The sequence below is a fragment of the Aquila chrysaetos genome, chromosome 19 (assembly GCF_900496995.4).
Source record: "Aquila chrysaetos chrysaetos chromosome 19, bAquChr1.4, whole genome shotgun sequence".
Taxonomy (NCBI): domain Eukaryota; kingdom Metazoa; phylum Chordata; class Aves; order Accipitriformes; family Accipitridae; genus Aquila; species Aquila chrysaetos.
The window spans coordinates 12388139-12410954 of record NC_044022.1 but is presented as its reverse complement, the minus strand read 5'-3'; the positions used below and the strand labels follow the sequence as shown (position 1 = coordinate 12410954).

Below are 22816 nucleotides of genomic sequence, written 5' to 3'. Positions count from 1 at the left end.
ATTAATTTCCGTGTCTACACAAAGTTATGCTTTGTTGAACAAACCATTTGATAATATCAGCAGTAATCCCATGTTGCAGTGTTCTGTTCAATGGAGTGTAAGTAGCTTTAGCATGAGCCAGCATGGTGTGTCCCAGGATGCCATGTCACAGACATGGCCATGCAATCATACACTTCCTTTGCTTAGACTGGGGTTGTATCAGCCACTGTTTGCATTCTGTGATCTCTTTTTCCTTCTAGAAAAATAGATTGCCTTTTCATTGTGGTATATTTTGGGATATGTACCCCACCGAGTTAAACAATTTCTGATTAGATTGCTTCACTGTGTTTGATAACCATGGCATACGTATCTGAGAATTAGGTTAAGCCTTAATAGTTGCTAACAGAGGAGAGTTCTGAGACACAGGCATGGTTGAGAGATTTTCTCTGAATTTTGACAGCCTCAAGAGAGGGTGTTAACAGAAAATAAATGACTGGTAAACAGTTAAAAAGAAAAAAGAAGAAAGAGAGAGACTGGTGACTGCAGTCCGAGGGGTCATTGTTTCAGAAGAGGAACAAGGTCTGTGAGGGAGATGCTTAATGGAAAATCTGTATCTCACGGGATGTTGACCAGAGAAAATGGCCCCTAGCAAAATAAGCTCTCCTTGTGTGTAACGTAGCCTTCAAGCTGGTACTATAAAACAAATCACTGCAGTGTATCCCATCATTACTAGTGCCTAATACATTGACTATTCTGTACCCGTGTTTAGTCACACCAGCACCATCACAATCTAGATTTCAGCATCCCTGCTCCAGAGCTCTGCAGAGGAATTATGTCTGATGTAGTTCTGACGTTGTCCAAGGATTATGGTAGGCAGTCTTGTCTGTTATCTGCAAATTAATGTTATGTGCCACTGTTTTCCCTCCCCTGCAACCTCTTACCAGTGGAGGTGGGAAGTAGGACTCTAATCTCTTTCAGAAGGAGAAGACACTGAAGTTTCTTGGAATGTTTGTCCCCTCTGCTCTGCATGTTTTGTAGTTTCTGGTTCTACCAAGGAATAGCTCTAGCTCTTACGCTTCCTTACCCAGTTATACTCTACATAACTGCAAATGCAGTCTAGCACCTAGTAACTGATTTATTCAGTTGTGGAGAAAGAAAAGACTAGAAGGCATGAAGCGTAAGAGTACTGTCTAACTGGATTCTGTGTTTAGTGACCATATAGGAAATATCTGAAAGTAGATATTTTTGGCATACATCAATCACGAACTTGTCAATATGATGTTACAGTTCTTATGCAGCATCATCATTCTGGTATCCTTATTAAATGTAGGAAACAGCATTTCATGGAAAGTTAAGTTCCTGTTTTGATAAAAATAAATTAACACAGTAACCGGAATGAGATTACATTTGTTAATGCTTCCCTCAGCTATGCCTTACTGCACATCTGCTTCTGGCACATCGTTAGCTAGCACATTGATGCTAATGGACTCAGAATTTTTATGCTTAACACTGTGCTGTTGTGTTAGTATTCAGGCTTCCTGAACAAACGGGGTTTCTGAGACATGTCAAACCGAAATAAAGAAATAATGGTATTTTATTTAAAGCACTAACCAGCAGGTTTGGTCTGCATGGTCTAAAATAAAAAAATTAAGAAAATAAAATTTTTAAAAAAGAGAAAAGAAAATAAAACTATTTTAAAACAAAAATAAGACTCCAAATTAAAAATTCCTATGTGATTTACCATTTGAAAGATAGTATGTGCCAACACCTTATCATATACCTGAAATACTGCAGTATTCACACGTTCATTTAATAAAGGACAACTAGCTCAAGAATAATAGCTCAAAGATTTCACATACAAAAAAAGTTACCACAAGAAAGAAAATTGTTGTATGCCAGTTGCTCCTGAGAAGCTACGCGTTACCCCCTCTGTGCTCAATGCCAGAAAAAATACCTCTATTTCATTTCTTTGGAGTGTAATACAACTACTTCTGCTGGCATTTACTACTGAATGCCAACACTTAGGAGCACACCTATGGAACAGCTGCTGCACCGTGAGGAAAATAGGAGTGTAGCATAACTGCTTGGTTGACCTTTGCCTTAATCTGAACGTTGGTTAACTGAATACGTACTAGTACTAGCAGTGCTACTCACCATTGTTTGCTCTCAGACTTATCCAAAAAGTCCTGCATTTTTTTTTCCCTAGTAGCTTTGAATCCCTCTAAAATGAGTGGAAAACCAGAATTGTACTCTATGGTTTCTGGCTATGCATATTCATATAACACTGAATACAATTTTCCATCTAGGCACAGAAAATAAAATCACTTCTATAGTGATTTATATGATATTCAATATCTCTCTTCTGGGACCACACCAACAGAAAACCAGTAGAAAGAATACATTTGGAACGAATTAAAAAAGCTGAAGGAAAAGTTCTTGATTCATTGTAGAGGAGTTCTGTGATGCTGAAGTTGTATAAATGATAATGTGAAAATCTGGCAGCCTCTTTATTCCTTCCACTGTTCAATATGAGGTGCTCGGTTTGCTTTGGGATTATAGAATATACGAAAGCCTTCTCTCTGAAGATGGAATAGATGCTTCTTGGATGTTAAGAGACATGAAAAAATATTTGAACCACCTGAGAGTGCACTTAGAGATTTATTTTTGTAAAAAAAAAAATCCTTTTGTTATACCAAACAGAACCTCACATTAATTGAAATTTTGAAATATGCTTCTAGGTATTGCTTTGCAAGCATTTTGGGTATTGCTGATAAGTTTTGATATGATATTTATAATCATCATATGCTAAATTAATCTATCATGCACAGTTCAAACTTCAATTTCCAGTTTCATTGTAATATTGAAAGATTCAGGAAATATTGAAATAATGAAATATTGAAATACTGAAATAAACAGTTACAAAGAAGAGAGTATGATAGATTTTTTATTTTATTTTGTAATATAAATCTTTTCAGGGTTAGGATATTTGGACTTGCAGACCACATTATTGGTATAATAGAAATTATTGATATAATGTGAATTTATTTTTTAAAACAAGTTATACAACATTTCAGCTTTCGTATGCCTTTTGTCAGATGTTATAGCTCCCATATCTAATGAAAAATGTAGCGTTAATTCATACACTGAAAGCTGCCTTTAGTGAGTTTAGATCTTGACTATTAGCTGTTTTGAAGAAAAACAAATCCTGAATTGCAGTAAACCTGTTAAAGACCATATTATGGGAGGTAGGAGTGAGGGAGCAGTTGAGAGAGCATGGGTATTGGCCTGAGCCACAAAGAGACAAGTAGCTAGATTTTACACCATCTTGGAGATGATGGTAGTCTTCTCAGTGTAATCCAGCTGGCAAGTGACAAATGCATGGATTATTTTGGCCTACCTGGCAGGAAAGGCAAAGTTTTCTACTGCGTTGGTGATGGAAGAAGGCCCGTCAGACTGAAATGCTACATGGCCATCCAAGATCAATAAGAAGTCAAACAACTTTGCATCACTTTGACAAATGAAGTCCATGTATGTTTTTATTGGAGTTGGGATAGAAGAGGGAGATGAAGATACTGTAGCTAATCTGTTACAGAATTTCTCCCTTTCAAGAAATGTCACTTCAGTCTTTCTGCAGCTTAGCTTAAAATTCCTTCCCTTCAAGACCTGATCACTTCTAAGCGTTATGGCAGTGGTAGTGGATGTACTAGTGACAAACGATCCATTTAATAGAGTGGTGTTGTATTTTGAGACTGTAGCACTTCACTAACATGCAGCCATGTGGTCATATAAGTCAAAAAGGAGAATAACCATAGGGATATTTTTTACACTTGTATTGTAAAATACATTTTATTATAATATTTATTGCATTTAAATCTTAAATTATTTATTAAACAGCTGCGAATTAGCTATACCTTCAGCTTTATGTAGAACAGTACAAGCAATTACAAGCTTTGCTTTTGTGATCTAATGAAAGTTTCTGTTATTGTGTATTTCCTAGTGCTACTTACTTATATGAGTTCAGAATTAATATCACCCATACTGGTCTTTTAATTGGATGGAATATAAGCATCTATGTTCCTGACAGTGTTTCTCTTTAGCAGTTACATTAAAAGTTTATTTGATGACAGCAATAGAATGATTATATTAAATAGAAGTTGAAACGATTGTGTCTACTTTTATTACACAAAACAATTTACAAAATCTGTCCTCACCAGAATGCAGAGTTACTGCTATATGATAAAAGAGACTGTTACATAAAGTCATTAAAAGAATCATGCAGACAAGAGTCATTAAGTGTGTACATTTAGCTAATGAAAATGGAAAGCAAAAATATCCTAACTGATTCATAATCATTTGGGTTGAGGGCTCATAATCAGTGATGTGACAGATAAAAAGATCACTGATTAAGTGTTTGAACATTGTTTGAACTTCAGTGTTTGAAGTGGAAACATTATGGAGATGTGTCTGACACTGACAAAATAAAATTTACTGAGTGATATTTAATTGTATTTTGGATGATTTTGTCACTTCCAAGATGCTTCTGTGGAATTATTTGTCTGTCAGGAGCTCAAAAAATACAGTAAAGTACTTTTTAAACAAGATATGGGTGCCTGGCAGGTGCATTGTGTAATGAGAGTGTAGCTTCCAAGATTTTTTATTCAGTGACTAGAGTAATTTCATAATCTTCTAGTAGTTGGTATTAAAAAGGAGCATAGTTTTTCTTTGTTTAGTGATAGTATGTGGAATCCTAGTCTGATTATTTTCTGGCTTAGTATTAAACATTAATCTTTCTGTGCAAAAGCATATGGCTTGCAACTACTTACAGAGTAGGTTGTACAGTAACTTAACGTTTGTACTACAGTACTATAGTCAGGACTGTGACTGTACCATGTAAAGAAATTGTACCAAAGATGTACAGTATAAAAGTTTCAAAACACAGGATTTTGAGTGTCGTGTTGAGTGCCCTTGAGTGTGGACTGTTGCATAACCACTCAGGTGCCTCTGAAGATAACAAATTCTTTAGTCTGAGATTGTTAGTGTTTTGAGGATCAAACTCAGATTTCATTACTTAAGACACATGGTTTATCAAGATTGCAAGGTGCAATGTGTGTCTTTCTCACGTTGGCACATAATGCATTGCGTTGATGGGAAATTCCAAGCTTGCTGCTCCTAGTGACAGGCTTCATAGCTGCATGTAAGACAGGGTGAAACAAGCAGGTTGGGGCATGTGTTCTGTAAGCGTCATTGAGGCCAGTTATTCCCCCCACCTCTATTAGTCTCATTTATTACCAAATATAACGGAGGCCAGTTTTTATCTTATCAGAAATTCTGTGAATTCATGTCTCAAACTAATATACTAAAAATGGCAGTATCAACCTAATACTAAGAGATATTTTTAAACAAATTGTTGGTAAGTACTTATAAAAAGTCTTACTGCAGATTGAAAATCAGGTGTTTCTTGAATTTAATATGCAGTTTACACAAAAGAATGATCTTAAAGCATACTTGAAAGGAATGCAGTTATTTACCTGAACTTAGTAAAGCAAAGACAGTAATGACAACCATTTGGGTGGAAAACATAAAGTCTACTGTTAGTAAAGGTGAAACAGGGTTTCAATAGAATGTTAGAAACTTGATAAAAGTTTCATTGTACAAAGTGAGCTGCACTGTACAAAGAATGGAACAGAAGTTTATTTAGAATGGATGAGTCACATTGCACATAAACTGCTGGTTTTCTTTATATTCTTAAATGGTGTTAATTTTCTGTTTACCAGTTTGAAATAATTGAAATTAGTATTAATCTTTGAGGTTACAGTATATTTACACAAACATTTTTCATTAATCATAATAATTGACAAGCCCACATTAACACAAAATGTTAAAAAATCAGGCAATAACTTCAGGATTCTTTGTTTTCCTTTTTTTTTTTTTTTCTCTTTTAGAATTGGGTAGAAAAAGCAGAGAAACAGAAGCTACTGTCAGACACCCTTGACCTTTCAGAACTGTTTCATCCAGACACATTTCTTAATGCGTTACGCCAGGAGACTGCAAGGTAAGGGAAAAATAATCCACCTATTTGTGCTAATGTGCTATTGCTCCCTATGTGTGAAGATGGTTATTTCATTTTCAGGACACAGATCCAACAAATTATGTCAATTTCTGTCATCAGTCATCTCATTTTTATTACTTGCACTGGAGTAGAATAGCTGTGAGTTACTTGTTTAAATGCTGATTATTTTTTTTTATTTTAGATGAAATTAAAAACCTATTTTTCTTCAAAGTAAGACCTAGTATGGTATGGTACACATTGAAAATACATGGGGTTTGTTTTTGTATTTCATTTCCTGTTGTTATATGTCTCTAAGATTTACTGTATATATGTTTCCTTTGCAGAATAATGAGCTGCTCAGTGGACAGCCTTAAATTTACAGCATCATGGAAAGGGCGAATACAGGAAGGCAAACTCCAAGTTAAGGTATTCTGCTAAGACGTTTTACTAGATTCTTATGAGGATGTTTTATTAGCATAGTCCAAGTCATCTGTCCATAAACTTTCTATGTATCTATAACTGAGCTATTAATATTGGTGTACCTGAGATACAAAGGCTGGTTAGTGGTATCGCTGAAAAGAGACTTCTAAGGAAGTAAACAAACCAAAGTAAACTATAATATGACTAGCTTTTGATATGATAAAGACCCAACAGTTTTTTAACGGATGCTTAGGACTATAGCCAGCAACCATAAAGTCACTACTGATTGCTTAGACAGCAGAGATGAATCCTCAAATGGTTCAGTTTAGCTTCTTAACATTTCAGGTGGCACTGCCACTTTGGCTGAATCCAGTTCTCTTTGCACCTTTTTTATACTTAGTTTTGTAGGGAATTCACAAAATAAGTTTTCTATGCTACGTCTTCCAATGGGTATGTTGGTCCCACGATGATACTGCACAGCTCAAAGTGCTGTGTTCAGCAAAGAGCACGGCACTTAAAACTGCATTCTTACAGAAACATGGGTGAATAAGTAAGGGCACTCGCCACGCGACTATGTGCTGATGTGCAGCTAAAGCAGAGAGATTGCTAGACTAGGAGAGAGAAAGCAAGTGGCAGGGCACCTTCTCTAGTCTGATAATGCAGGCAGACACAGGCTGTGGGAGTTATTAGGGTTCTGGGTTGGCTGCTGACACTATCTAAAATTACTAATACTGAATGTGTAAGAATTCATATTCCTAAAGTATTAACAGTTTGTAAGTCCAGAAAAGATAACTTCTACAGATAACTGTAATCATCCAATCTGACCTTCATACAATACAGACTTTTGAACTTTGATGAATTAATTCCTGTTGGAACTAGAGAATATAATTTAGAAAATTATTCAATCTTGGTATTTAAATAAGAGTAATGGTTGCCTGCTTCATTTAATGAGAACCAGATGGGAGTCTAGAACCTGGAGATAAATAAACCAAGGGACTTCTAGGGCAATTTGGTTCCCTGGGATAAACCTGGGATGTGATAAACCTCGGAGCCTGCAAATCACGTGTTCTAAGGTTCCGGATTCAGCCAAGACTTCTAAGTCCATAGCTATGAGCCAAAATGGAATTTCACATCTCAGACCACTCATTCAAACTCAGGCTAACTGTCAGCTGCAGATCCTAGAAGCCTGGACTTCTTCAAAACCATCCTACTATCTTTGAAAAACATCAGAAGTCAATGTCAAATACCTGAATTCCATGTGTGAATAATATTATCCAAGTATTTTCATATGCTAAAAAATATTACAATATTTTACAGTTGCTAGATTGAAATAGCTGCTTGGAAACTAAAGAATTAAAGGGTAATTGCAGGAAAGAGTTTTATAACAACACTCCAGTTAGGTGTATTGAAGCTCATAATTCTTTGTTATGTGGAAATTTATGTGGTAGATTTTTGGTATTATTAGTTAGAATACACTGTTAGCAGTCACGGTTTTATGTAGGCAAAATGTTAACGTATTCTCTATCGCTTTACGAGAATGAGTCTTATGTTCCAAGAGAAATCAAAATTAAAAAGAGAGTTTTGTTTAAGAGCAAATTCTCTGCCACAGGAATAGTAGAAGCAGTTAGGTGAGTGGTTATTTTTAACGAAAGGTAGGAATTCTGTTAAGTTTACTTACTTGATTTGAATATTATCCTTTCCTCTGTAAAAGCAATATTCAGTGAATCTGTATTAGTAAGTATTTGCCAGAATCTTCACTGCTCATTGAATCTTTGATGTACAGAAAGGCTTTGGAACCCTTTGCCATGCTGAATATTTAGATTCCTTTCTGTGAGTCCTTCCTTGTGCTCTTGGAGAACTGGGGGAAAACTTTCACATTAGTAAAGCTAAATACCACATGGACTGTAACTAGGGCATTAAAATGTCAGCGATTCAGAAAAATCATCCTCTGAAATGTGTCTTGTTTGATAAGGATCCTCTGGATTGCATGTTAAGCTTGGTTCACATGAGCAATATGAATTTTGATACTGGTAAATTTAAAGTCAAGAATTCAGGCTAACCTTATAGAATGGGGAACTATTTTGAGTGGGGACTAAAAAAAAAATTCAATCAGCAGAATAGGTAAGTCCTTAAACACATGCTGTGGTGAGGTGGCTGGGACCCTGTTTTATCCCACCTGATTTTAGATACTAAAATCGGAAATTGGAGTTTACCAACCTCATTTTGTCAATGAAGAAAGACATGCACCAATACAGATCTTAAATGGGTTAAACAACTTTCAGGAGATACCTGTCTTTCTTCACTGATGGAGAAAACCTACAATTGCTATGGTCCTACCATAGCAGTTTTGGTCAATTGCCTGAAGGTAAAATTATTTTTTTTTTTAAACGTGTCACATTTTGGAAGTTTAAATAAACAGGTCTCATGGAGACATAGGGTATCAGAGTTATTTAAAGATTTTCCAGACTTATGCAAAAAATATGTTAAGTTTATACAATGCTGTTATGAAGAACACCAGTTATCTACTGGGTTAAAGGTGATATCATCATTGTATAAAAGCACCAGAGCTGATAAGATCTCTTCTATAGCTAGTAGAATACATGAATAGCAAATCTTACATAGGAGCGAGATAGAAGAAAACAAATTGTAATCACAACAGGATGTTGTAAAAACAAGGTGGAAATTATTAGCAAAAAAAATAACATGTCTACTTTTGCTGGCTTAGGCTACACATGAAGTGGTTAAATACGTACGATCCTCAGTGAACTAGGCCACTACAAGTTTGAAATTGTGTATCGCAGCCTTATACTTAACTGTTACTTCCTCACTGGATATCCTTCTGTCTGCAGATAAGACAACTAAGAAATTTTTCCCATTTAAAAATTCAGTTCATAAGCGAAAGGAGATCTGTTTCCATTTCAGCTGTGTGCAGAATAAGATAACTGAAATAAATGTAAAATGTTTCTTGGCATCCTGTATTCATATGTATCCATATGAATGTATTCAGTTAATAGTATATATGCATAGACATACTATTGTGTCTGCACAAATACCTTTTTTTTGTTCCCTTTGGAAGTTTTCTTTTCATAATGATTTACTGTGTTTCAGTTTCAAACCTGCCTAATCATACAGCTCTTTGTCTATAAGATAAACTCGGGTATACCCAATCCTGCTGTTTTTCTCCCCCTTGGCAACTTTCAGGTCTTCAGATTATATTATCAAAGTGGCATGAACCTGCATTCATTTCTCTTTGCTAAGACACTCTCTTCTCATGTATGATAGATCTTCAGACCATCAGAAAGATTGTGATAAAATAATTGGTAGAATTAGTAAATATGATTTATTTTTGTCAGGAGATTTGATTTGTTGATACTGCATTTGACTTCTTCACATGATTCAGATTACACGTTTAAAATTGGATCTCTCATATCCCCTACAAGAACCACATCGTGGTATAGGCTATTCTGAGACCTATCAGTCTCAATTTATGCTAATGGTGCTATTTCACTTTGTGTGACTATTTCCACCGAGAGACTTGATTCTGTACTCACATGGTTGGGGGAATCCATTTTGGGATATGGGAGAGTCGTGCTCAAGTCCCTAAATCAATGGATATTTAATTATTCTAATAGAATATCTTTGATGAAGGATTGGAACATTTAGGAATGCAGATGAATATTGAATTTAAACCTAAGATTCACACATACTTTGTATAACTTTCTTAGTCACACTGTCAGTTAATGACTGTTTTGAAGACATGTTCTTTGAGATTTTTTTTCTTGCCTTTAATTTTAAAAATTTTTGGTGGCTTAGAATTTTTTCTGAAAAGGAGAAGAAGGTGGAAATCTCATTATGATCTGTATGATGAAAATGCTTTTTCAGTCTTCCTGCACTTTTAAAAAATGGCATTGTGCTTCAGCATTTGTAGACATGTGGAATGATCTTTGTGTGCCAAAAATTTCAAATAATATACTGTGTGATCTTCTGTAAGTTAGAAGTATGAAGTGCTAGAAGTGTCAATGTAACTACAAAGTAGGCAGAGGAGCACTCAATCAGGCCAAGAATACACCTGAATCTGGGTGGATTATCAAATCTGATGTTAAATTATCAGTGTCAATTCAGGTGATAGTTTAAACGTATGATGTGGAGTAGATTTCTCCTAGTAAGATATGGTGAACATTTGATTTAGAATCAATCTCTATAAAATTACACCTATTAATATCACTTTGGATTGCTTTAACAAAAGGTACTGAAAATGTATGGCTATTGCAATATAATCACATACTGATATGCAAATACATCTCTTCTATTTGCTTTGTGCACTGATTGTGCTGTTGTACAAAAGCAGGTAGTCATTCCTTTTGGCATTCCATTTTCTGTTATTGTAGAAAAGAATGAAAGAAAGGAAGAAACTTGGTAAGAGTCTTTTTGGGTAGTAAGTGCTATGAGCTTGGGCAGAGCTTCATATACATAATGAAAAACAAAAATTTATTGCAATACTATAATATTGAAATACGTAGTATCAGCATTAATATCAAAACTATACTCCTAGAAATTGACAGAAATACTGTTATAAGTCACCCTAGAAGGTCTTTTTTTACAGTATACCTCAACACTGAAATACCTGTAGAGGTAATGAAGTGAAAATATGACTTCGTTAAGTCTGCTGTAGTTTGTATCTTTTGATGGGAAATTATGGCATTAAATAGTAAGGAAAAATTAATTGCAGAGAATTTGAAATTTTGGAAACAGAGATCTTTGGACCATGGTATCATCACACTTTCTACAAATGTCAGAAGAAACATAAAGAAACATAATCTGTAATGTGTAACAATAGCTTTTTTGAAACTGAACAAGTACCAATAGTTGCAAAATGTTAAATACTTTGTAGGAATTAAAATTTTAAAAATTACGGTCAACTCCAGCCATTGCTCTGAGCTGAGTTGCAAAAATACTATACATGCTAATTATAGATACTGTGAAATCCATGTCCTTCATAGTAGTTGCAGTTTCTCTACACGGTTTGTCATAGAAATGAGAACATGGCTATGGGAGTACTCAGCCAAACAGTATCTGAAAGTACATTGTTCCGGTGTTTTATATTTTTCAGTGTCTTTTAATATTGAATCAAAGTCAAAATTTTGGTCTTCATCTTCAAAAGAGTTTCTATGATTGCTTGAAGTTTTCCAGGAGATCAAATTATGTTATTTTACATAACTATAATGTCAAAGGAACTGCCAATATCAAAAGAAGAAATGTGTGTGCAGTAGAAACAGATTTTTCAATAGGTGACCCACTTCTATAGAAACTTCTTTTAGAGATGTTCAGGATGGCCAGGCCTTCGAACACCGTAACAATAAATTTTAAAACCTCTTCATCAGACTAGTCTTTCCTCAATAACTGTGCCAAACTCACGTATTTATCAAACTAAACTCCATAACAAACATCTCTGCAGAATGCAGGAAGGGCAGAAAGAAGAATATATGAGATTAATCTTTCTAATATTTGTGCAATAGTGATAAATAAGAGCTTTGAAAGCACTCAATCACAAGTGTAGTGAGATAAAGTGTGACCTAGAACCTGTGCATACAATAAAGCGAGGCCTTAAGTATCGATGTTAACAACAGAAAGCAGTAGGAAGGAGTCTTTAGGAAAGCCTCAGTATAATCATTAGTAAGACTTTATTCCTTTTGTGCCTTTTACAATTTTTTTTTTTTTTTTCATATTTGTTCTTGCAAGACAGAAGAAGTGACACTGGAATGTATATAGGCTATCATTAAAGACTCTTGACACCCAAACTTCTGTTTTACTAGATAAAGCCAGCTTTTTCCAAAATCTTATCTGTATGGAGAGATTTTGAATTTGGAAAGAAATCAAATTTTAACACTGTACCTTAAAAGCAACAGACCTGAAAATCTTGGGAAAGATTCAAAGGAAAGATCACATTAATCTTGGCAAGAGAAGGGAGAAGAGTGTCACACTTTCATAACGAAGAGAAGACCTTAAGCTTTTGACAAGAAGTTGAAGGAGAAAAAAAGTTGTTGCAGTTCCAAACAGAAAGTCTGAAAAATTTAATTCATTTCACTAAGGCCTTGTTATAATAATTTGTGGAAGGTAAAGTTAGAGAAACCCATACTATTCTGAGCTTTCCATTTGGTTTTGGTTCAGGTTATCCATGGTTTTGGAGGCTTTACTGTGAGTCCTAGTCTGTATGGAGCACAGATTGTTTCAAAGAATGTTGCCACTTCTCTGGTCACTGTCTGTCCAAGGTGAAACACAGCTTTTTTCTATAGCTTTTTAAAATGCAATCTTTTATAACCTTTTTTTCATGTTAGAATATGTATATATGCATCTTGTACATTGTAAGGAAGAGTCCTCAGCTCAGAGTTAGAAATACGACTTTAAAGAAGCAAATGTTTGAAGACTGCAATGCTTGTCTACAATCAAAAGAATAATGAGTTATTAAAAATGCAAAACATAATCTTAGCTAGTATACTGTTAGTAAAGTATTAACAAAAAAACCCCAACACTTGGGAGGAAAGCATTGTTTTTCAAGCATGACAGTGACCCCCATTGTATTACTGTTTAATTGCAACTTTTGTTGTCAAATAAATAATTTTAGAATACTGTAATTACCAAAGCAAATTATTTCCATTACATCTTCTATGATACTGATATTCTTTGTAACATCATACTTTAACCACTTTTTAAAATTTAGTACACTTTTTACAATTTCTTGCAAGAGAAAATGTATTAGAAAGTGATACCTTTCTCCATTCTGGTTATGTGGTCACTCATCCAGTTTCCAACAGCATTGTATTTCCTAGTTCTGGCACTGCTTTATGAACCTTGCATTTGGTGAAAGCCTACCTCGCTATTATGTATTTAATTCAGGGCTTTAGTATGATAGTATAACAGATGATTTTCATGTTGTGGCTTGTTAGACATCTGCTCCAGTTTAAGATTTAGTCTTTTGAAAAGCTGCATGAAAGTTATTACTGAGTTAAGTTTTATTATTGCTGAAATTGAAGTTCTCACTTCAGCAGGCCAAACTGACTATTATTATTATTATTTATACTGGCAATCTATTATTATTTGTACTGGGAAAATAAAATGATCAACAGATACTGAAAATTTTATTTGGAAGAAATGCAGACTAGATATCATTGTCATTACTTTATGCAGGACTTCAGTGAAGAAAAAAGAGAATGTTTAGTTCAGAGGCTGAAAGTAGTTACTAATTAAAAGAAAGAACTTAAAACATGTTACATATAAAGCATTGCATAGTTACTTACAGAAGCATATGGGATTCTTATTTAATTTTTCCAAACAACAGTTTATATAAGAAATCTTGAGTTATGTTAAATAAAATCTTCTCTCATATTATTTCAATATATTTTGTTTGCCTCTGCAGAAGCTGTGTAATCGCACATTCCATTCTTTGAAAGCTGTGCTCAGACTTCCAAGCAGGAAGTCATGCTTATTTCAGTGATTGTTCTTCTCTTCTTCTTGACATTGTAATGATTGTGTACTTGGCTGTTGCTGTCATATTTCCATTAATCTAATGCCAGGCAACTGCAGTTTCATAAATGATGACATTTGCAGGTATTTTTCTCTAACATTTCAAAGAATGTGAATCCAAATCAGAGGAAGTTCACGCCAAAGCATGGTCCAAATCTTGCTTTTAAATCATGTTTCCTATTCTCACACAGAACATTACAAAAATTAGTTTCCTGTTATTTAAAAATTTGGTCACAGTAAAAAGGGTGATCCTTTATTAAAGCACAGTGTAATCATTACTGATATTTCAAGTCTGTTATATATGTTCGAATATTTTATATTTCCACGGCAGATCAGTGGCTTACAACTGGAAGGTTGCAGTTTTGATGGAAATCGACTTTCAGAAAATCTGCATGATTCTCCCAGTGTGTCATCTGTTCTCCCTTGTTACATGGCCTGGATTCCACAGGTACTAAATTATTTAAAGCCCTAAACTTTCAAGACCCATAATTTGCTGTTTTCTGTGTAGTAACTTTTCAGTATGATGTTGCTGACCTGTTTTCCCCCTCATTTCAAAATAAAAATCCCTGTCTTTAATAGGAAAAGCAGTTACTTCTTTTACAGAAAACAAGAACTTATTATAATTTTGTCAATATTTTTAGCTTCTATTGTTTAGATTAAGACAAGGGCTTTGTTTCAGTCATACCTTTTTTTCCTTGTCTTTTAAAAAACATTAACATATTTCCAAAAGTGTATTTAGTAAATGTATACATGAGTTTGGGAGTTCATTCCTAGAATATATTTTCTTTGCATTTTAAACATTAAATTAAAATGCAGCAGCAATAAAAAGATAGAGAATATGATGTGATTTGTAAGCAAAGAAGGAATTTCACCTACTTACTTACACTAATTTAAAAAAAAACCAATGTCTGAAGAACTATGTTAGATGAAAGTGAAGTAATCCAAACAGTAAAAATTGTTACTGCTTCTGCTCTCCAATTGTCATAACAATTTCTGATAAATAAAGGAAAAAGTTACATAGAACTTATTCAAGGATGTGTAGGAATTACAAGTTCATATACTTGCAGTCTTATAACTCAGAGAAAGCTTATTGTAGAATTCATCTCATCTAAATTTAGCTGTCTAAAAGTTAGTTGCCTGGTATGACTTAGTTGCTTTAGCTCCTTCTTTGATCTCAGTAAAAGATAGGCATCTCAGGAAGTCCATCCCATCATAAGGTAACTGGGATAAATCTCTGTCTAGATGTGACCCTAGAGACAGCCTAGACCGCTAACTCTGGGACAGACAGGTGAGAAGAATGCCACATACAGATCTAAAAGAAAATAGATTAAGACTTTTGCACCAAAAATCAAGTGTAAATTTAGAAAGTGAGAAACAGGGTGGATGCAGGTTTTTTCCACTTCTTTATCACAAAAAATAAAATTAGCAGTATATAAAAAATGAAAAATAATGTCACATTTTACCCTGTCCTGTAGACATTAACTCATCGAGCAAATGAATTTATTAACTAGAGGAGTTTGTTATTCAGCAACCTAGAGAACTCTGCAGAGTTCTCTCTTGAGAAGGCTAGGTTTGGTTAGAAGAATGTTAAAAAGTTCACTGGACCCAAGTAGTTGAAACTTCAGTTAGAATTGAGTTTATTAATTATAAATTATGGCGATGATGAGATTTCTGGTATATTGTGATAGATATTGTGCAAGGAGCTCCATTGCTAACACACTACTGTATCCCAACTTTTTTTTTTTCCCTCATTGTTATTCCCAGCAAAGTAAGTATAGCATTATATTATAGTACAGCATTAGAAGTATAATGGTCATGATTTAGACTTTGAACACACAAGTAAATACTAGCCATCATCTGCACTACTGCTCCCAGCTTTGATGGGAAAGAAAATAGTGAAAATTAAAAAAAAACAAAACGAAACACCACAAAACCTGGTACAAAGTTGACCAGTGAAAGATTTTTCAGTTCTTTAGTAGTTTACAAGGGTTTTTTTGTTCAGAGAAGTAAACAGATTTCTAATTTACTTGAAAGGTGGTGCATAGGATAAATATGGAATTGCCAGACATCTTAATATATACACGCAGTGGTGGTGGGGGGGGTGGTAATATACATAGTTTTACATGGTAACACCAAATGTTTATCTTATGCACTCTGAAAATGAGGATTGTAAGTAACCCTCTTTGTTCTGAAAACCATTCATCTTGTGTTAGAGATAAAACAGATGCTTAAGTGTTTTTCTGAATAACTGTCTATATTCTTTAAAATTCAAAGATCCAGAAGTAATATGTGACATCAGCAGAGAGCTTTATCTATAAAACATAAAAGTGAGATAGTTCAATAATCAGTGAATTAAACTTCTTCCAATGTACCTCATATTTGAAATGAATAGCAACTGAAGTCTTTGTGTTGGAAAAAAATATAATTCTTTTAAAACACAGGCCAAAACTTGTCAACTGCCCAGATTTTAGATATAAAGTATCTCTAAGGAGAGCATTTCTGAATTGCTCTGCCCTTAAGTTGTTTTGCTGTGGGCTTCACTGTAAAAATTGACCACAATCAAACACTGTGCTCAGAAACCAAGGCAGACTCGGTATATTATGCGCTTCCTCTTGTCTCATTATCCTGTCCTTAGGAGAAGAGTGCATGAAGTAGAACATATTATCTTAGGGTTCTTAGGTTTTGAATTTGTTTTCTTCTCCCCATAAATATCTCTTATGAAATCTAATGTGCAAAAATCTGTATATTTATAATGCAATGCTTTGAGGTCATTTTCAACCAAACTAAAATAAAGTGTACTCTCTCTCAAAAAAAAAAAAAAAAGCTTACAGGATGTCTCTGGGAGAACTCCCTCAAAATGCTGCAGTGCTCAAAATGGAGTATTTTGAGCTACTAACATGATGCTTATTCTCATTAAACTGTGAAGGTCCTTTCCAGTTTTAATTCACTGATAGATCCCAAGCTGTGAAGGGTGTCACTAAGCAGGATGGAACTGTGTGTGAGGCAGTCTAGACAGAGAATTTTGGGACTGTGTGTAAGCCAAGGACATAAGGATTTGTGGTTCAAAAAGACTTTCACAGAATGGTTTTAACCCTCGAATAATGTCATTCCTTAAAACATCAGTGGGATTGAGAAAGGCATGAGAACAGCTATTTTGACCCAAAAAGGTGTAAAAAGAGGTCTTTGAAGGCAAACTGGGCAACTTTTGGCCTCCCAGCTTTGGCAAAACTTAAATTCTCCGATTAACATTTTACTCTCAGACTGGCCAGTGTTTTGTCTTCTTCAGTAGTGTTAACCAAGGGGTAATTGTGGTAAGTATAATCCTTCTGAGAACAGCTGAGTTCTTTTGACCAGCTTCTGATTATTAAGTTATTCTATAGAACTCTTATAGTGCACAGACCTTTTGTAAGGATTTAAACACTGATGTTCAAAAGATACAAGAAGTTGATTTTCAAAAGGAACAACAAAATTCTTTAGAAATGGCTTACACTTGACATGCAAGGCGAAGTGATTGAAATAGTTATTGTTTGCATGTTTCCTTTTTTCCTGTTTTTAGTTATTTTCTAATATTGGAGCTTCACTAACTCACATTTTAGTGATTTACATTAAAAAGACCCTAATTTTTGTTCCAAATTCCTTTCTGATGAGTGTGCTGCTTTGTTATTTGGTTCCTGAAAATCTTCTGATGTTTTCCTGTTGACAGGAAACGAGATTTTGAGTATGACAGAAAACATGCTTAATATATATCAATTCAATCAAACCCTGAATTATTTACACTAAATAAATGCGTCATGGGTTGAAACCCAAATTACATGCTGTAGGAAGTCTAGACTGAGTCTTTGAGCTCAGTTCTGTAGTCATGCATAGGGACAATGCCCTGTGCAAAGCCCTCGGAGGAAACTGCATCGAAGGTGCACACAGTCTGTAGTACAGAAAGCGGAGAGGAGCTGCGACTGTTCTGAGAGAAGAGCATTGCTTGCTCGTCAGGATACAGACTGAGTGGTAAAGCCATGACTCCAACCAAGGTCCTTCCCCAAGTAGTGTTTACGATATAATTGTAATCTTTGTAATATTGGTACTGCTGATGCTGTGTGGTAGGAAAGTATGTGTATAGGAGAATACTAGTTACAAATTAATTCAGCCAGAAGTTGAAAGCACTCAGTTCAAATCTGAATGCTTAAAGTTAAGCTGATAATTTCCTATTTAGACGCTTAATGGAAATGGCCTGTTTTCCATTAGTGCCACAGAACCACAACTGCAACTGTGATCAGTGTTATTGAAAGGCACTTAAAAAAAAATAAATCAAAAAGTTATCAAACCTGCTTTTTTTTAACTTATAATGTAACTTCTTACCTGTGCTTGTATGTCTTGAAGTGCTAGAAGTATGTGGAAAGGACTAGGGAATTTAGGCTTTTGTTGTTTGTTTGTTTTAAGTCCTGGACTAACTAAATTGTGGTTAATACTTCTGGGTTCCTCTTAATATCCTGCATTAAGTGGGGGCCCTGTGAGACTCTAATGCGAGGTATAGTAGCTCTCTCTGTATCAGAGAACAATTTTTATATTTGGATTCACTGATGTTAGAAATCATTGTTTAATTCCAGATGGTAGCCTGGAAAGTGTGGGGTAAGGGTTTTTTGGGCACAGTTCCTGAAGTATCCCACGTGCAGGTGTCTCAGACACAGACGAGAACCGGGGCTGGAGGAGCAGCAGGGTTCCGCTGCCGGCGGGAGGAGAGGCAGCAGGGCTTCCCCAGAGCGCTGGCTGCCCCGGGGCTCCAGCCTGCCCGGCTTAGCAGCTCCCTGCAGTACAGCACAGGGGCTCCCGAGGCGCCTTCTCCCCGCTGGGAACTGTTCAACACTTCTTTTGCCCCTGGCTTGCGGAAGCTTTTGACAGGTAATCTTGGGGGATTTTAGCTGAAGGAAGATTTTTATATGTAGTTCACAGGATCACCCCTATTACATACTCTCTCATGTTTTCAGTTTAACAAACTGGAGAGAAAAGTAGAGGCTTAGTTACGGAGTAGTCTAGCAAATTTTCTGAAGTCTCTGCTTTGTTAGTAATGCTTCTCCTTTGTAGCCTGGACCAAGAGTTGCCTGTCCAAGGCTGCGGTGTCTAAACTGTATCTTAAGATCCAGCTTTAGATACTGTATCATTGGAGATTTTTCCTTTCTCATGTTTTGTTGTCTATTTAAGTGATAACTAAGTGCTTGTTTGTTGACAGGATGCATGTGGTCCATATTCTCCAGAGGAATGCATATCTTTACCAGTCTACACGAGCGTGGAGAGAGACCGGGTGGTGACAAATATTGATGTACCTTGTGGAGGAAACCAAGACCAGTGGATTCAATGTGGCGCTGCTTTATTTTTAAAAAATCAGTAATCTGAAACTGCATTAAATTAACTCTTGAAGTTAAGAATCATTTAACCATCTCAGTTGTTTCTTATTAAAAGAAAACTTTAGATTCGTTGCTTATACATTTTTAAAGCAATGGTTTATAAATTCCCCTGTTTATTTTTTTAAATATATAAAATTAATTCTACTTAAATAGAACTTCATTGTATCTTTGTGGGATATTGTAAAAGTTAACATGGCACTATTTAGCAAACTGTTAATTTGGGTCGTTTCTCTAGATTGTAATGTGCTGTATTTCTTTCTCAGACTTGCTGAAATCTCTTATGTTTTGCCCATAAATATTGAATATAAATTCAAAGTCAGCATTTTTTCTTTGATCAGTTTTTTTCATTATCCTTTTTGAACTGTTATTCTTATGCCTCCATTATTTAATAAAATAAAATGTTAAAACTTACCTGTTGTAATTGAAATTGAATGTTTTACTTGAATATAAAAATCAGGATAAATGTTCAGTCTGTTTTAATGGTGTTTTACTTGTAATCATATTTCTTTGTATTGGTAGTAAATAATAGGAGCTTCATAAACTTCACATGGAGTTACAAATTCAGTTAGACTACCATCGTGGTTGTTATTTAGAATTTACTGAAAAAAAAACATTTTGTGAAACTGTACTAAATTCCAGTAAGAATGTGAACATAAATCCCCAAGATAGACAAACAATTCCTTAGACAAACAAAAGAGGTTCTCACCCAGTTGTTAAGTGATAAGCAGAGGGATATAATAATGCTTTTGGTCTGTGATGTGAGAGACCCCTGGAGTCTTTTTCTTAGTGCAGGATACTCAAGTTTGATTTCATTGATTGATGATGTATCATCTTGGGATGCTGCCATAGCTTTGGTGTGCAGTTGGACAAAATCCCAAAAGAAGCAGGAAACCCCAAATCCAGCAGGAGGCAGCATTACTGAAGAATGATGAAGTCTCAACATAAGAGTTGAAAGTGCCTGTTTTTTAACTGCAATTACAGAGTCACCTCATGAAGATATCTTTAAAAGACAAAAGCATAAAAACACTTTCTAAGTTTGCTTAGCAAACAAAACAGATGTCTTGGCATTCATATCTATGATAGATTTAATATCTATTTTAAAGTAGTATTTAAATTAACACTGTATTTCACTTGCTTGATATTTTACATTGGTGGTTTGAGGGAGGGAGGAAAGCAGAGAAAAGATTGGCCACATCTCCAGGTTAGCTTCCTGAAGAAAGTCTTTTTCTCTGTTCTGCTCTATTGTTTATCCCTTAAACTTGGTCTTTTGTCTGCAAAGTTTCCCATTTTAGTTCTTCTTCTAATAAAAAGATGTCCTAAAATGATTTGATACAAGTGCACATACATTTTAAAAATTGAATCCTATCTAAAAGCAGAATAGATTTACTTGATAATTTTCAGATAATTGTCTTGTTTTCCTTTATACATTTGACTCTGATTCACTGAAGAATAAAGATGTAGCAAATTTGGAAATAGTTGTCTGCGAAGAAAATTTTGGAAGAAAGTGACAAAGTTTCCAACAGAACAGAAAGCACTTGTATAAATGCGTGTACAAGCTCTGTGAGGATTTAGAGGGTAATTTGTCCAGAGAAAGTATTCTGTCATACTAAGCTTTCTTGGTAAAACATCACTGGGAGAGGAAAAAAGTTTTACTGAGGGCAACTGTGCTTTCAATTCCCTTAGGCACATGTAAAGAGCATGTTGCAACCTTCCCTTTTGGATCCAACACATTTCCATAAAGCAGATTGGATTTTAGCTTTCGTATTTCTCCAAACTGAGGGATCTATTGGCTCCTACCAGTTCCAGCTTCTCTTTTGTGGACAGGTAGAGAAATACAGATGTTCAGGTAACTACCTATGTTAGGGCAAAGATACCTGGAAAAGAGACATCATATTTTAACCTACCTTGCACAGAAAGTAGAGACCAGCAATGTAGTAGGTGGTTTTGATGACGGGTCTTGCTTGTTACGGGAAATAAAAAGCTACTGTAATGGGTTGTAGGAACCCTGAAACAAAACATTAATAGAACATTGAGGGGATTGTCATGTTTTGGTTTGGTTTGGGTTTTTTTTCTCTTCTAATCGTAAGCTTCAAAGATGCCTTCCATCCTGCCAAGTATAACTACGAATATTATTTAGAGCCGCTGGTTTCAAGTGTCCTCTTTTTATATATTTAGTTAGGAAGTCTTTACTGATTCTATTAATATACAGATATTGTCTCTATCACAAAAAACAGATATAAAAGAGAGACCTCCAGACCTACCACGTGATCTTTATTTCTGTGTCAGAGTCAGGAACTGATTCAATTTCTTACCGATAACTTGTCTGTATCCTAACCCCTCAGAACTGGCCAGTCTTTGCTGTGGAGGTTCATTACCTCTTGTATCTATCATCTCCTACTGCCTCAGATTTAGAACTGCAGAATATTTCTCAGCTCACACCACCAAAAGTTTTGTTTTCAGGACATGCATTCATTCATGCATTTCTGTCAGAGTGCCTTCTTTCTGTGAGTAGAAAGTACTGTTAGCCAGCTTGACTAAATCTCCTTTTGTTTGGTTCACCTCCTGGTTTAGAGCCCTTCCACATTGCCAAAAATGTCTGCTTGCTTCTGCTCTTTCTGAGTCCTTCCATGAGTGATATGAAATAACCCTCTTAATGTTTGGCTATACCTAGAGCATTGAATTATATTTTTATTTGGGCAGAAGTCCTTTGGGAGCTCATCTAGACTGATCTACGTTACAGATGTGAAAGGAGCTCTCTTCCTAGGTGTCTGATATGTTTATTTTTTTAGCGCAGGACAAAAAACTGATTTAAGTGAATCTCAAGCTAGTTTGGCAGCTGAAATCCAGTAGATTTTTAATGATGTAATATTATCACAAAAATCTTGAGAGCTGTATATTATGTTCACTGTGTGTTAAGCAGGATGTTTGATACTTATTTTGACTAATTGATTCACTAATCTTTCCTTCTCATGACTCTAGTCATAACCCTGATGTTTTGGAAGGCTCCCAGGTGACCTAAAGAGGAAAAAGAGATTATTTCTCATGTGTTCCTTGATATTTATTGTCTGTATGCATTGTACGATGTGCTTTCTTTCTACACAATGTTGTAATCTAAATGAAAGATACTATAGATAACTACTACGGTATATCATAGGAATGATATTTTTGGTGATAAAAGACAGACCTGTAGAGTGTTTATTACCACCAAAGTGCAGCTGTATCACAAGCATAGGCCATTCAGAAGTATGAATCAGGAAACATAAGAAATAAAAGCATCAGAAATGCCTTAGTGGTCTGACTAGTGTTTCAACGAGTCTGTTCTGCTATTCAGTTTCAAGGGTATAGGAACTTGTAAGACTAAAATTTATAAAGAGATCTTAGAAAACACACATTACTACTCTATAAACATGCTCTTTTGAAGACTTGAGAAAGTGGCATATCTTGAGCAAGT

The 22816-nt window shown here is 35.1% G+C and overlaps 1 protein-coding gene across 2 annotated transcripts in view; it reads left to right on the top strand.

Moving 5' to 3' along the window:
* DYNC2H1 (dynein cytoplasmic 2 heavy chain 1) overlaps positions 1-20877 on the top strand; it is a 187834-nt gene extending 166957 nt beyond the window's left edge. For both annotated transcript variants that reach the window (XM_030042296.2, XM_030042294.2), the window contains exons 86-89: positions 5922-6031; positions 6373-6454; positions 14301-14417; positions 19191-20877. In XM_030042296.2, the coding sequence (XP_029898156.1) occupies positions 5922-6031; positions 6373-6454; positions 14301-14417; positions 19191-19349 (468 nt within the window). In that variant the 3' untranslated portion in view covers positions 19350-20877. The remainder of the gene's footprint in view (positions 1-5921; positions 6032-6372; positions 6455-14300; positions 14418-19190) is intronic.
* Positions 20878-22816: the final 1939 nt, after the last annotated feature.